Source organism: Chinchilla lanigera, unplaced genomic scaffold (genome assembly GCF_000276665.1).
Source record: "Chinchilla lanigera isolate Chin_1 unplaced genomic scaffold, ChiLan1.0 scaffold00066, whole genome shotgun sequence".
In the NCBI taxonomy this organism is placed as follows: domain Eukaryota; kingdom Metazoa; phylum Chordata; class Mammalia; order Rodentia; family Chinchillidae; genus Chinchilla; species Chinchilla lanigera.
In genome coordinates, this window is record NW_004955467.1 from 8064984 (window position 1) to 8078585 (window position 13602).

Genomic DNA, 13602 nt, shown 5'->3' on the forward strand with positions numbered 1-13602 from the left:
AAAAAAAAAAAAAAAACCTAACAATCATATGCTGTACTGTACAATAACTAGATGAAATGTATTTCTCCACAAATAATAAAGCACATACATTTTTATTTATTTATTTATTTTTTTGGTTTTTCTCCGGTACCGGGAACCGAACTCACGACCTTGCGCTTGCCAGGCAGGCGCTTTTGCCGCTGAGCTAAATCCCCAGCCCCTAAAGCCCTTTCTTAAGTCCTCCTCTTGATGGCCTCGTGGCTGAAGTAAGGATCCTCTGGAGACCGAGGAAGGGAGACCAGGCAAGGGCCTTGGATGACTGGTGCCATGAAGTTGCAGAGAAAGGAAAGAAAAAGTGGAAGAAGTTAAGGCAGAAGGGACACAGGTGCCTGAGACCTGGGTACCCGAGCAGAGGGCATGGTGGGATGGGAGTGGGGGATGTGTGGGCACAGTCCTGCCCTGCACCTCAGCGGTGGAGTGCCCAGCACACAGAGGCAGCTACTGCAGCTGTCCCTGGAGGACTTGGGGACATAAGCCTGGACATTCAAAAAAAATCCCCCAAGTCATTTCTGGGCATTCCTTGGCACTGGGTGGCACTCCCCACTTGGAACAGGCAGGCCTGTAGCCCCCCTCTGCTCCCATCTCTGGCCACTCACTTCTTCTTCTCATGGTCTGCCTCTGAGTGCTCGGTCCTGCGGCTGGGCTGTGACCTCTGGAAGCTGCCCCTGCCCTGGAGACAGCGGAGCCCCCTCTCGTGGTGCGCATGGCACCCAAGCAGTGGTGGGCTCCCTCCCCTGGGCTAAGAATTCCCACTTGTCTTTGCTGCTGCTCTTTTGGGCCCAGGGCTCCCAGAGGCAGAGAAGAGGGTGACATGGTGTCTGCCCCCCTCTGCAGGCAATGACTCACGATGCAGCCAGGGGCCACGACGTGCACGGAGGACCGCATCCAGCATGCCCTGGAGCGCTGCTTGCATGGACTCAGCCTGGGCCGCCGCTCCTCGTCCTGGTCAGGTCAGCCGGGGGATGCTGGGGAGGTGATCTGAGGGCCTGAGGCAGCCTCAGGGCCAGCATTGGGGCTGGAGGGTTCTAGCTTACACCCCATGTGTGAAGTCTCTAGGCTTCACCTGGACAGGCACCTGACATAACACCGGATGTAGAATAAGTACTTGGTGTGTGGCTGTCTCTGCTTTCTCCCAAGCAGCTTCCTCATCCTGCTCAGGGCAGTATTGTGCCTCCTTTACATGTATTAGAAGCATAGCTCCTTGGAGAGGCACCAACCCTGCTTAGAAACACCGCAGCTGTTGATTCCAAGAAACACTACAACTGCTAATTCCAAGGCAGCAGCCTGGCACTTGCAGGCAGCTCTCCACACAGTTCTCCTGTGTACCTGTTTCTAGTTTCTTTCACCTCTCTCCCCACCTCTTCCCTGTAGAACAAGAGAAAATCTCAGCGTCTCAGGGCATGGGAGCCCTCTGTGCTCCATCATCCTCAGGACTGAGAAGCAGGGTGTGTAGAGGCTGGCGCCACTGTATCTCTGAAGGCTGGTGCCTAGTTGTAGTAAGAATTCCTTATCCTGCTTAGAACTGGGTGTGGTAGTATATGCCTATACTAAGGAGGTTTAAGCAGGAGGTTGCAGTTCAAGGCCAGCCTAAATTACCTAGAGAGACCCTGTCTCAAAAAAAAAAAAAAGAAAAAGACATTTTTTAATGTCCTGTATCTCATTTTCCTCTCTAACTACTCTATTTTCTTTTTTTTGTTTTGTTTTCCGGTACCAGGAATTGAACTCATGACCTCATGCTTGCCAGGCAGGCGCTGTGCCACTGAGCTAATCCCCAACCCCTCCTCTCTAACTACTCTATGAGATAGATACTCACAGTGTTTTGAACATACCTAGTTCCTTCCTACACCAAGACCTTTGCACTTGTGCATAGCAGGTCTCAGCTCAACTGAATTAAATTTGCCTCTCTTTGGCTATACAACCTTGAACAAGCCACCTATTCTCTCAGGACCCCATTTACCTTCTCTGTAAAATGGGATAATAACAGGAACCACCTTTCTGAAGAAAGACCAGGAGACTTCCAGAAAATACACGCAAAGGCCCCACGCCACACTGGCACACAGTAGGTGCTTCTGGTCTCCTACCCAGGTTTTGATGAGCCCAAGCTTAGTGGGGCAGCATTAAGTAAAAAGAAATGAGAATATCGGACTTTTACAACTTTTACAAATACCTGTGACTACCTGAGCACACTACTGGGGGCTCCAGCACTTTGAAAGGAGCCCAGGGCTCTGAGCGGCTGGGGGCCGAGGTCCGTGAAATTCATGGTCAGTCCACCTCCACCCTCACTGCTGTCCCTCCACTTCCTGACACACAGCCTCCCCCATCCCTGTAACCACCCTTTAAATTTTTAGGGGTTTGCCCTTGCTGACTTCAGGGAAACAGATCAACCAATTTAAGAAAGTCTGGGGAAGTTACAGTGACAAAATGCTCATCATATCTTTCGAACTACAGATAAATTTAGCTTCCCCTTCCCCGGCTCCACGGCCAGGCAGTCCTGGGGAGTCCCAGCCCATCTCGGCCTTTCTCTTGGGCTTCCAGGTGGAGCTCAGCATGGCTCCTCTCCTTCTGCCTCTGATCTAACGTCCTTGCATCTCACAGGTGTCAGCCTCCTCTGCAGGCAGCCAGGCCTGTGGGGCTCCGATGCTCCCCCAGAGGTGCAGGGTTAGAGTTCAGCTGCTCCCTGGCCTCTGAGAGGACCCCAGCTTGGGCCCTCAGTCCTTGTGGCTTTTGAGCCGCCTGTACATAAAGGGATAGAAATGGGTCATTATATCCTGAGGGGGCGCAGTAGAGTGTTGGCCCGCATTTTCTCCAAGCCTCTCTCTCTCTTTTTTTGTAATTTTTTTTAGAAAGAGAAGAAGAAAAATAGAAATAAAACAGAGTTTCACATGAGGCTAATAGGAGAGTAACAATAATTAATATAGTGCATATTATTGTCTTTATAGTAGTTCCTCAGAGTACAAGATATAGGCATGAAATATTGTCCAAACAATATTAGTGCAATTCTTTCTTTCCCAAGAACTAAGAGCAACTAGCTATATAACTGTCTTAACTATCTTATGTATATATATATATATATATATATATATATATATATATATATATATATTCCCCCCTTTTCTTTTCCTCCCTTTGCCCTATGAGATTCTCTTTTCTTTTGAACAGTTTCTTCCCAATTCACAATATTTATTGTACATTTTGGATCTTATTTACTCATTCAGCTTCTCATGCTAGTGAGACAATATAGTGTTTACACATGTGGGTCTGATTTATTTCACTGAGTGTGGTCTCAAGTTATGTCCATTTACCTATAAGTCTCAAGTTTATCCTTCTTTATGGCTGAGTAGGACTCCATTTAAAAACCACATCTTTTTTATCTATTCTCCAGTTGATGGGCATTTGGTTGTTTCCAAAATTTAGCTATTACAAATGATGCTGCTATAAACATGGGTGTACCTATATTGCTGTGGTATGATGTTTTGAATTCTTCTGGGAAGGTACCCAGAGGGGGAACAAGCCTCTCTTACTTTGGAAAATGATGTTCCAGTGCAATCCGGCATGCACTAAGGCATGTTCCGCATAGATTCCCCCTTCTGTGCACCTCCTGCCCGAGAGCAGCTGGCCAACACCTGCACTGACCACTTGTCTCTTTCACTCCCTTCCCAGCCGGGCTCTGTCTGAACTGTTGGAGCCTACAGGAGCTAGTGAGCAGGGACCCGGGCCACTTCCTCATCCTCCTGGAGCAGATCCTGCAGAAAACCCGGGAGGTGAGGTTGAGCCCAGGATGGGAGGGTGGGGCTGGAGGGCCTCCTAGAGTTGAGAAATAGGTCAGTCCTGGGGACCCTGGACCAGGAGTGTTGGGGGGCGGTGCTTGGCCTATACTGACACTGGTACAGCTTTGAGGCACTGAAAACCCTACTGTCTCTTCTGTGCTTGACAGACTCCTGCAGGGTCAGATTAAGACCTTCCTCCTCTGCACCATGAGAAGACCCTGGGGTCCATGAGTTCTGTTATTTTAGCAGCGCTTGTGTGTTCTTCCTAGGGTGAACATGTAACAGGTGAACCAGGGGCAAGAGTGTAAGCTGCTTCTTAGGGAAGACATTGCTTGTAAGTGAAGGTATTGACTAGAAAGGGGAAAGGAAGATTTGCTGAATTCCTTTCCTCAAAAGGAAGACATAGCAACAAAGACACGGAAGAGAAACTGATTGGGAAGGTGAACTGAGGCCTCTTCTGACAGTTTAATACTGGGCTTTTATGACTAAGGAGTGTGTTTGATGCTGACCGGGGCTGTGGTTCCAGAATGGCTGTGAGTCCCCAAAGAGGGTTCTGGCTCTTTTATAAAGAAGACTCTTTAAGTTTTGTTTTGTTTTTAGAAGCACTAGTGATTTGGAAAACATGAGACTTTTATCTCTGAGCTAGCTATCCTTATGAGAAGGAAGTTTATCAAGGCCTCCAAAGTCACAGTTCTGGCAACGTCTTTTGGCTGATGATTTTATGTGCTGATCACAAGCAAACCAACTTGAGAGCTAACCCACCTCTGGAGAGCTTAACTTAGAAACCTAAATATAAAGGATGCACTGCTGCGTAGCAGTAGGGGAGGGTTTTGTGGAGAAGATCAGACAGCAGTTGTGGCAAACACATCCTCTATTCATGATACAGAGAAGGAAAGGTCTAAATCTGACCCTGAGGAAGTCTGTCAAGCACAGAAGAGATGGTAGGGTTTTCTCAGTGCCTCAAAGCCCTGCTAGCTTCAAAATAGGCCAAGAGTCTTATAGCATTTTGACCTCCCTGTCTTCTCTGCAGGTCCAAGAAAAGGGCACCTATGACCTCCTCACCCCGCTGGCTCTGCTCTTCTATTCCACTGTCCTTTGTGTAAGTCCTGGTGGCCCAGGACAGGAGAACAAAAGAGGGAAGAGAGGGGAGAGAGATCCCCAATGCAGGCACATCCCTCACACCTCTGGGGGTAAACAGAGAGAGCAACTTTCATGATGACACTGAGATGGGCTTCAGTCCCTGGTGTCTTCAGAGCTGCCATCTTATATTTATTTGCCTTTTGTATTTCTTCATCTGAGGAGTTCATATTCATCTCAGATGCCCATTTTTGGGTTATAAGCTGCCATCTTGAGAGGCATTTGCCCGCCATGATGCCTGCCATCTCTGGGCATTCATAGAGGAACTTCTGTCACAGCAAGTTCAGAAGTCACAGAAGAGATTCTGTGGAGAGATTTTGTGTCCACCTCATTTTTCATTCCAGTGGTCAGTTTTACTTAGTGATTGTCCCTGTGTTCACCACACTAGTGATACCAAGTGACACCATGTATGTCGGGACAATCCACTCGAGGAATAAACGTTTCGCTCTACCAAGTGTATTTAAATAAAGGTGATTTAAGCATTGAAATTCATACCCCAAAATGAATGGCAGCATTGGCACTGTTTAGAACGATCACTAAAGGGACAGCTTTTCAGAGAGGCTCGCTCAAGTGTTGACTAAAAACCATGGCCTGTTAGGTAAAAACAAGGCACTTATTGAAGAAATACCCTGCCCATTTGTAATTTATTCCCTGTGAGCCACTCTGGTTCTTCCCGACACTGTCCTGTGACACACCGTTCCCAGGAGATGCTCGTCCTTTCCAGAACATCCCAGAAAGGGAGCAGATGCTGGAATAGCAGTGAGCTCTTTCTCACACAGATCTTTCTGCTTGCTGCTCCTTCTCCATCCTAGACACCACATTTCCCACCAGACTCAGATCTCCTTCTGAAGGCAGCCAGAACCTACCACCGGTTCCTGACCTGGCCTGTTCCTTACTGTAGCATCTGCCAGGAACTGCTCACCTTCATCGATGCGGAACTCAAGGCCCCAGGTGAGTGTTGAGGAAGCTGGCACAAGGGGCAGGACTAAAGCAGTTGGGATACTTCTGTCTCCTCTGAAACTGTTCTTTGGTTAAGACCCTCCTCACCTTACAACCTTTGATTCATCTCTGCCCACACCCTGGGTCAAAACCTTCGAGTCTCCTCTTCATGGTGCATGCAGGATCACATGGCCAACTCTGTGTAAGCCAAGGGTCATAAACATAGGAAGGACCTCAAAGGAGTGTCTTTAGAACAAGCAAGCCCTACCACTTGTCTACCTCTGCTCTGGTCAGCCAAGGGGTCTCTAAGGTTGCCCAGGTCAGCTAGAGAATCCCTCAGAATATTGACAGGAGGCCTTTACTTGTTTTCCTTTCCTAGGAGCAGACAGGCATTTGCATATGTGTGTTGGCTCAGTTCTGGCCAAGGAAGGAGTGGACAAGTTCATGGCCACCATGACAAGTACGGGCAAGGACTTGGCACTGATCAAGTTTTAATGTAGAGGGTCTGGAAAGTAGGAATTCTTGAGAAATAGCAAATGAAAATGAAGTGTAAGAAAACTGTGATAGAGCAAGAAAAAACATAAATATGATTTTCTAAGAGGTCACCTCATATTAATTTATCACATTAATATTCCCAGGAAATTGAATCCAGGGAGTGCTAAGCTACACCTCCAGCCATTTTTAATTTTTAGATGTTGAGATGGGGTCTTCCTAAGAATTCCAGGATGGCGCTGAACTTGTGATCCTCCTGCCTCAGCCCTCCACCCACTAGTAGCTGGGATTACAGCTGTGCGTCACTATGCCTGGCTACAAAAAATATTTAAAATATGACAATAGCCTAATGTGAAATAACAATTTCCACTAAACTCAATTTTCTTCCTCTTTTTTGTGTATAAGACTTTTTGCCTATGCAAAAAAACATAAAGACTATTTCCTCATCTGAAGAAAGTAGTATTTACCATATTTAGCACTCAAACAATCGCTTATCTGTCAAATCTATGAGAATCACCTGAATGAATAACTTTCAGAACTGGAAAACAGAGAGTGGAAAGCCTTCCCATACATCCACTAACAAGAAAACATAGTTTGTTGGGTGGGGGAACCATGTTATGATATCAACTAAAAATATAAAGTGAGAAATACAAATAACAGAGAAAACCAAATTTACTGAAGGACAAGTAACTGAAGAGACATATTGTTCAACTGACTCAATATCACAATAGCAGTAGGTGTTACAGAAATAAATGTAACCACAATCAAAATATCAAGAAGACCTTTTTAAATTTTAGCAAAATAAACTAAAGTCTATTTGGAAGAATAAATGCTCTGAAGTAGTGTTTATTTATGCATTTATTTATATTTCTGTTGTTGTGTTTTGCTTTGTTTGAGACAGGGTCTCGCTATGTAGTCCAGGCTAGTCTCGAACTTGAGATCCTCTTGACTCAGCCTCCTGAGTGCTGGGCTTTATTTATATATTTTTGAACAAGAGTCAGAATGAGATATCTCCCTTACTAGATCTTTGAAAGTCATGTAGGACTATGGGTATTAAGATGACACATATTGGTATAAGAATAGATAGGTTATGTGAACAAAATACGTATCTAGAAACAGAATGAATTTATAAAGATTTATTGTATGACGAGGTGGCATTCTTAAACCCGTGCTGGAAAAACACAGCCAAAGGTGTTGGACTTGGAAAGGTGCTCAGGAACATTAGAAAATGTCTGCCAACCTAACACAAAAGGCAGCAGGCTGGCTTAAGGCCAGTCTCTGTTATTCTCTCCTCCCACTGACCCCAAACAAACTGATCGGTCCCTCTTTTAGCTTCTTGCTGGTGACTGGAGTTCCTTTACCAGGAGGCAAGGCTTTTCTTCCCTTCTATAATTCTGAGAGATAAAGAGTATTCAAAGTGCACAAGTCTTGGTACGGCCTTCAGTTTATGCCAAACACCTGACTGACTCCTTATTCTGAAATCAGTCAGGCAGGTCCTAGGTTGGAGAAGCGGTGTCACGTGCAGGGAGACCACTTTCCAACTTTAAATAGAGCAAACTGATTGCCTCAAATGAGTGCATCCTCTGCCTGGGGATATTTTTGTGGGGGATTGAGCAGGAGCCCCATTCTGGGCAGCCCACAAAGCAGATATGCAAAGAAGGGGCTGGTGGTGGGAAGGCCCAGACCCTACAGTGATACAGTGCTAAGCCTGAGGGACAAGAGCCAGGCAGAGGGGACAGCAGAGATGGAAATGCAGTGAGGGTCCTTCGCCCCAACCATCACTCACCACTACGAATCCTCTCCTCCACATTGCTCCTGGGACCACATGAGGCCTTAGACAGCCTGTTGGCCAGGGAGAAAGCAGGTGCCTGGACAGCAAAGCTCAAGCCGAGCTATCCATGCTAGAAACCCTTCCTTTTCAAGGGAAATCAGAACTGAAACGGGAAAGCACAAACACTTCTTCGTGTCGGAGGGTCATTTTCAGACAGTTGAAAAACTCATACAGTTATGCAGTGAGCCTGTGTGAGAGATGTGTCCCACTTCCTGCTGAGGGAATCAGCAAGATGGCGTAAAGAAAGACAGGAGAAACTAACGCAAGCTAGTTATGATCACAAAGGGGAATAATACCATAATACCATCACTTTGGGGGTTAGCTTTTCTTTATTTTTTCTTATGGTACTAGGGCTTGAACCAAGCTATAGCCACACCTTTTGTTAAAAAATTTTGAGGCAGGATCTCCCTAAATTGCCCAGGCTGGCCCTTAAACTTGTGAAGCTCCTGCTCAGCCTTCCGAGTAGCTGGGATCACAGGCATGCATCACTGTCCCTGGCTGGGGTAATCTTTTCCACCAAAGAAAAATCACTTGCAAATTAGCTCATTTCCACAAGTTAACCTCTAATTTCACAGAACCTGAGCTATAATTAGTGGTTAAAAAGTAGGTTAAATAAAAATTTCCTTCTCCTACATGACCTTGGGGTAGATTTGTTAGAAAATGCTTTAGTATGATTTTTGAAGATGCTTTTCCCTACATCACCCCCAAATCCAGTGATTCCTGCTGCCGCAGGCAATGGAAAGCAGTGGGAGAAAGCTAGAATGGAGACCAGGGAACTTGACCTTGGAGGAGAGGCCAGATAACTGAGTGGTCACTGTACTTGGTACCAGACCACTGTGGTTTCAAATCCTAGGTCTGGGTCTACTGGTCAGTAGCTGTGGAGCTTCAGCAAGACATTTGACTTTGATGAGCCTCAGTTTCTTCATCCAGAAAGTGGATGCCTCTCAGAGCAGTTTGTGAGGATGGATGCTGCCTACACTGGTTTCATGCTGCTGGGGGCAGTAAGGGTTGGGGCTATGTTAGCCTAAGACTTGGGTCCTGGCAAGGTTACAGGGAGAAAATGACAAGAGACCTGGGGAGCTAGGTCCCTTCACCCATGGAGCCTAAGGGACCTAGTTGCCATGGATACTGTGGCTAAGTGGCAAAGGAAGTGGGCTGGTTATCAAGGCTGAGGGCCTCCCCCTTCTTCCTGACTCCATCCGCAGTGGGGTTGCCTTCTGCCTGCACTCTGAGGGTGGCAGGAAACTTCGTATCAGTGTCTCTGTCCTGCCCACCACAGCCCTCTTGGGCTCAGCCCCCATGCTTTATTGAATATTTACTCTCTGCCACCATAGCAATGCATACCCTAATACTCGCCAGGGAAGAATTGATCTGTAACCCTGAGCAGCAACAGTAGGCGTCTTATGCAAAGTGCTCAACAATGTCAAAGCTTACAAACATCAAGGATCGCATCTCGGCCAGAGCACACCCCTGCAAGGTGAGAAGGAGACTTCACATTCCCACTTCATAATAAGAAAACTCAAGACTCAGAGAAGTAGGTTCAGTGTCCTTTGTGCAAGCTGCAAAGCCAAGTATAAGAGAAGTCATGTGAGCCTTGGTATGAGAGGCCTGTTCTTTGCCACTGTCTTAGGTACTTTCCTCATTGCTGGGACAAAATGCACAATGCCCAACATGAAAGGAGGAAAGGTTTGTTTTGGCTCACAGTTTTTTTGTTTGTTTGTTTGGGGTGTTTTTTTGGTCTTTTTGAGACAGGGTCTCACTATGCAGTTCAGGCTGGCCTTGAACTCACTTTGTAGCCCAGGCTGACCTCAATCTCAAAATGATCCTCCTGCCTCACCCTCCTGAGTGCTGGGATTACAGGTGTGCGCCATCACACCCAGCTTTGACTCACAGTTTGTAGAGGTTTTGGTCCACAATTGGCTGGCTCCAAACTAGAGTGGCATGGCAGAGGAAAAAGCAGACAGGAGGCAGCACAGCTGAAAACAGCAAGCAGCAGCCTGCCTCTCCCTTTTATCCCTTCCAGGCTACGGGCCTCTTGGGTGGTGCCACTCACACCCAGGGTGGGCCTTCCCATTATCCTCACCAAGAACTATGCTAAACCAACTATACTAAACTAACTTAGTAATCACACCCTTAATCCCAGCATCACACACCCTAGATGTAGCTACCTCCAAAAAACCACATCTATGACCACATGGAGGGTGGCGCACAGGACATCTAGACACAAACCATAACAGCCACTTACTAGCTGATGCCCGTAGATACTCACTCTCTGAGCCTCTCTGTTAAAGGCAAGACTTTGGTTGTTGATGACGGTGCTGGGAGTGATAATGAAGAGAACTAAGATGTGATGGTTGCATTTATTATGTGGTTATGGTGTATGAGACACTGCCACATGTCAGTGGGTCCCATGTATCCATCAGAGCATCTCTCTGGCTAGTCAATATTATGCCCATTTCTCAGAAGCTGAAGGGTAAGTGGGTTACCCACAGGCACACAGCTAACACACATCTACCACTGGAATATGTGTCTTTGATTATGAAAACCATAGCATATTCTCATGTTTGCATAAAACTTTATTTCTACCATGAAGCTCAGATAGGTGGCTAGAAATGACTGAAAGACCCTGGGCTGTCCTAGCAGTCTTTTTTTGTAAGCTTTTTGCTCACTCAGGGACTTCCTCCTGCTCTTCTCCCTTTGGGACACCACGGTGCCTGCTTGCCCTTCGACTTCCGAAGCAGGGACAAACCAGAGTAGATAGTTGAGCCTACCAACCTGTAGTGGGTGAATTCTCAGTGTTGTGCGGGTACTACTTTTCCCTTGGGCTATTACTCTCATCACGCACATTTGAATTTTATATTTTTGTCTATGGATGTGGAATGAAAAGTTTAGTGTCTTTGAAGGAATGAATATCGGCATCACTGACTAGGGGTTGGGGGAGCTTTAGGGAAAGGACTCGTGGACAGGTGCTCTAGAAATCACAGGACATGATTAGTTAGTCCTAAGCTGGCTGCCTATAACACAGAGCCCAAAATAACAGTGGCAAAAACTCATAGGGATGTATTTTTCTCTTACTCATGCACACACACATGGAATTAAACAGTCTAGTTTTGGCACAGTGACCCACAAGCGTCCTAGACTGGCCTTCTCTTATCTTCCTGCTCCCCCATCCCTAGCTGGAGGCATTGTCCTCAAGGGCACTTCATGGTCTAAAATGGCTGCTGGAGCTCTGACCATCATGACCATATTTCAGTTAATAAAAAGGAATTTGAGAAAAGTGACTTATCAACTGGAGACCTTGCCAAGTGTCCCATTAGTAAGGATACTGGGTCAATGCCTTGGAGTTTATGCCACATATGACTACAGGAAACTCACACTGGGCCTGTTAAGGTGGTTCTTGGTAGGTTGGTGAAAGGGGTCGTATGGGAGGTGTCACCTTACTCGCAGGCTCTGTGAAGCTGGAGACCTCATCCCACAGGCATTTCTGTGGGGTCACAGCTACATGTGTCTTTTGTTAGCATTGGCTCCATTTCATGAACTCAAACCCACTCTACACGCGCAGTGATCGCACGTTGGCTTCTTCCCCGTAGTATTTTCTTCTGGCCTTCCTGGCCGTGGCCCTTCCCACCTTCCATGTTTCCGCTCCGAGACTCCTGGCTGCCAGAGATTCAGGCTGCCCCAGTTGGATCACCCTCTGATTCCCATGGAGGCTTTGCTGTTCCTCCCTGCCCGGGCCCTGTCGAGGTCACATGGCCACAAGTCTCCAGCTCCTCAGAATCCAGGATCCCAAGGATGGGGAGCAGAATGTTGCTGCTCACAGAACCCTAAGTGGGAGAAAAGAATACTGGGAGTGTCTTGCCTGGGTCTGCCATAGATTGGGCTTGCAAACTATTGACCATGAGCTGACACTGATTGTAAAAACTCGAGATCCAACACAACAATCTCCTTTTGGGATTGTGATACGGTTAAACTGGGCCCTGCTGTGCATCAGCCCTGTTGGCTCCAGAGAATCCTGCCGTTTGCCTTGAAAGAAGCAACAGTGTGAAAATGCTGTTGCTGCCTGCCTCACCTGTGCCCAGTACCTCCCAGCATCCTGAGCACGAACATGTGTGCAGGTGTGTTGCCAAGGCCACTTGCTTGATGGCAGAAGTGTAGATTTTCCCGTGTCCTTAGTCTTCACGGTCAGCTGCTCTGTGCAGAGTGACCATTTATCCGCGACTGTCAGGCCAGTAATCCTAGCTCCTCAGGAAGCCAAGGCAGGAAGATAGAAAGTTCAAGGCCAGCCCAAGTAACTTAAAAGGGCTTGGGATATAGCTCAGGAGTCAAGTGCTTGCCTAGCATGTGTGAGGCCTGGGGTTTGATTTCTACAGCTATGAAATAGAAAAAGAGAGGGAAAGGAAGATGAAAGGATGAGACAAAGGAGAGAGAGAAATGAAGAAAGGAGAGGAGGGGAGGGGAAGGGAGGAGAGGAAAGGGAAGGGAAGCCTGTAAGGACACATTTGACTCAATCATTAAGGTTCTCAAATGCCTGGGAAAAGAATTTGAACTTCACCATGACTGCTTGCCACCACTCCATCCTCCCAGTCTCCATTCTGTGCCCATATGGGGTGGCTCCTCTTCATTTCCCACTTGCTAGGACCTAACACAGAAACAAGCCAGGCAAGGATTTTGTGGGGTTGTTGTTCTACTCTTGTAGCCCTGATCTAAGACACAGCCTCAGAAAGTTGATCCCAGATGTTCAGGTGGCCTAGTGTGTCAGTCTACTTTCTGTCACTGTAACAAAAGATCTGAGGCAGTTTACTTACAAAGAGAAAAGGTTTGTGTTGGCTCACAGTTTTGGAGGTTCCAGTCTGTCATCAAGTGGGCCTGTTGCTTGGGGCCTGTGGTGAAGCAGCATGTCATGGTGGTAGCCTGTGGTGGAGCAAACTGCTCACCTGAAGAGAGGAAGAAGTAGGGGTGCACCCTTCATGGGCACCTCCTCAATGACCTAAGAGTCTCCCATAATACTCCGACTCTCAAAGGTTCCACCTCTTCCCAGTAGTGTCACCTTGGCCCAAGCCACTGCAGAACATTCAGTATCCAAACTGCACTGAAAGGGATGATCTGAGACCACAGGAGAGAGGTACCTGGTGACCCAAGGTCCCTACTGAGGCCTCCCTGTGGAGGGAGTGGAGGATGGAGTTAAGGGAGGGCTTGGGATTGACACTGCTCAGCCTTCTTAAGTTGTGATCTTTCCTGTGCAAGTGATAGAATGAAAACCAAGTCCCATCTGGCTTGCAGGATGCCAGGATCCATTTTAATCTCACAACATACACCAACAGGAAGTTGGCAGTACAATTTCTCAACCCTCCTCAGAGAGTCCATTTGTACAAAAATTTATGGGACCAAAGCTCCCTT

The 13602-nt window shown here is 47.1% G+C and overlaps 1 protein-coding gene across 4 annotated transcripts in view; it reads left to right on the forward strand.

Annotated features, from left to right (window-relative positions):
• The window catches only part of Pik3r5 (phosphoinositide-3-kinase, regulatory subunit 5), a 66176-nt gene that overhangs the window by 39753 nt on the left and 12821 nt on the right, over nucleotides 1–13602 (forward strand). For all 4 annotated transcript variants that reach the window (XM_013522208.1, XM_005399388.2, XM_013522206.1 and 1 more), the window contains 4 exons: nucleotides 874–989; nucleotides 3700–3800; nucleotides 4837–4905; nucleotides 5756–5894. In XM_013522208.1, the coding sequence (XP_013377662.1) occupies nucleotides 887–989; nucleotides 3700–3800; nucleotides 4837–4905; nucleotides 5756–5894 (412 nt within the window). In that variant the 5' untranslated portion in view covers nucleotides 874–886. The remainder of the gene's footprint in view (nucleotides 1–873; nucleotides 990–3699; nucleotides 3801–4836; nucleotides 4906–5755; nucleotides 5895–13602) is intronic.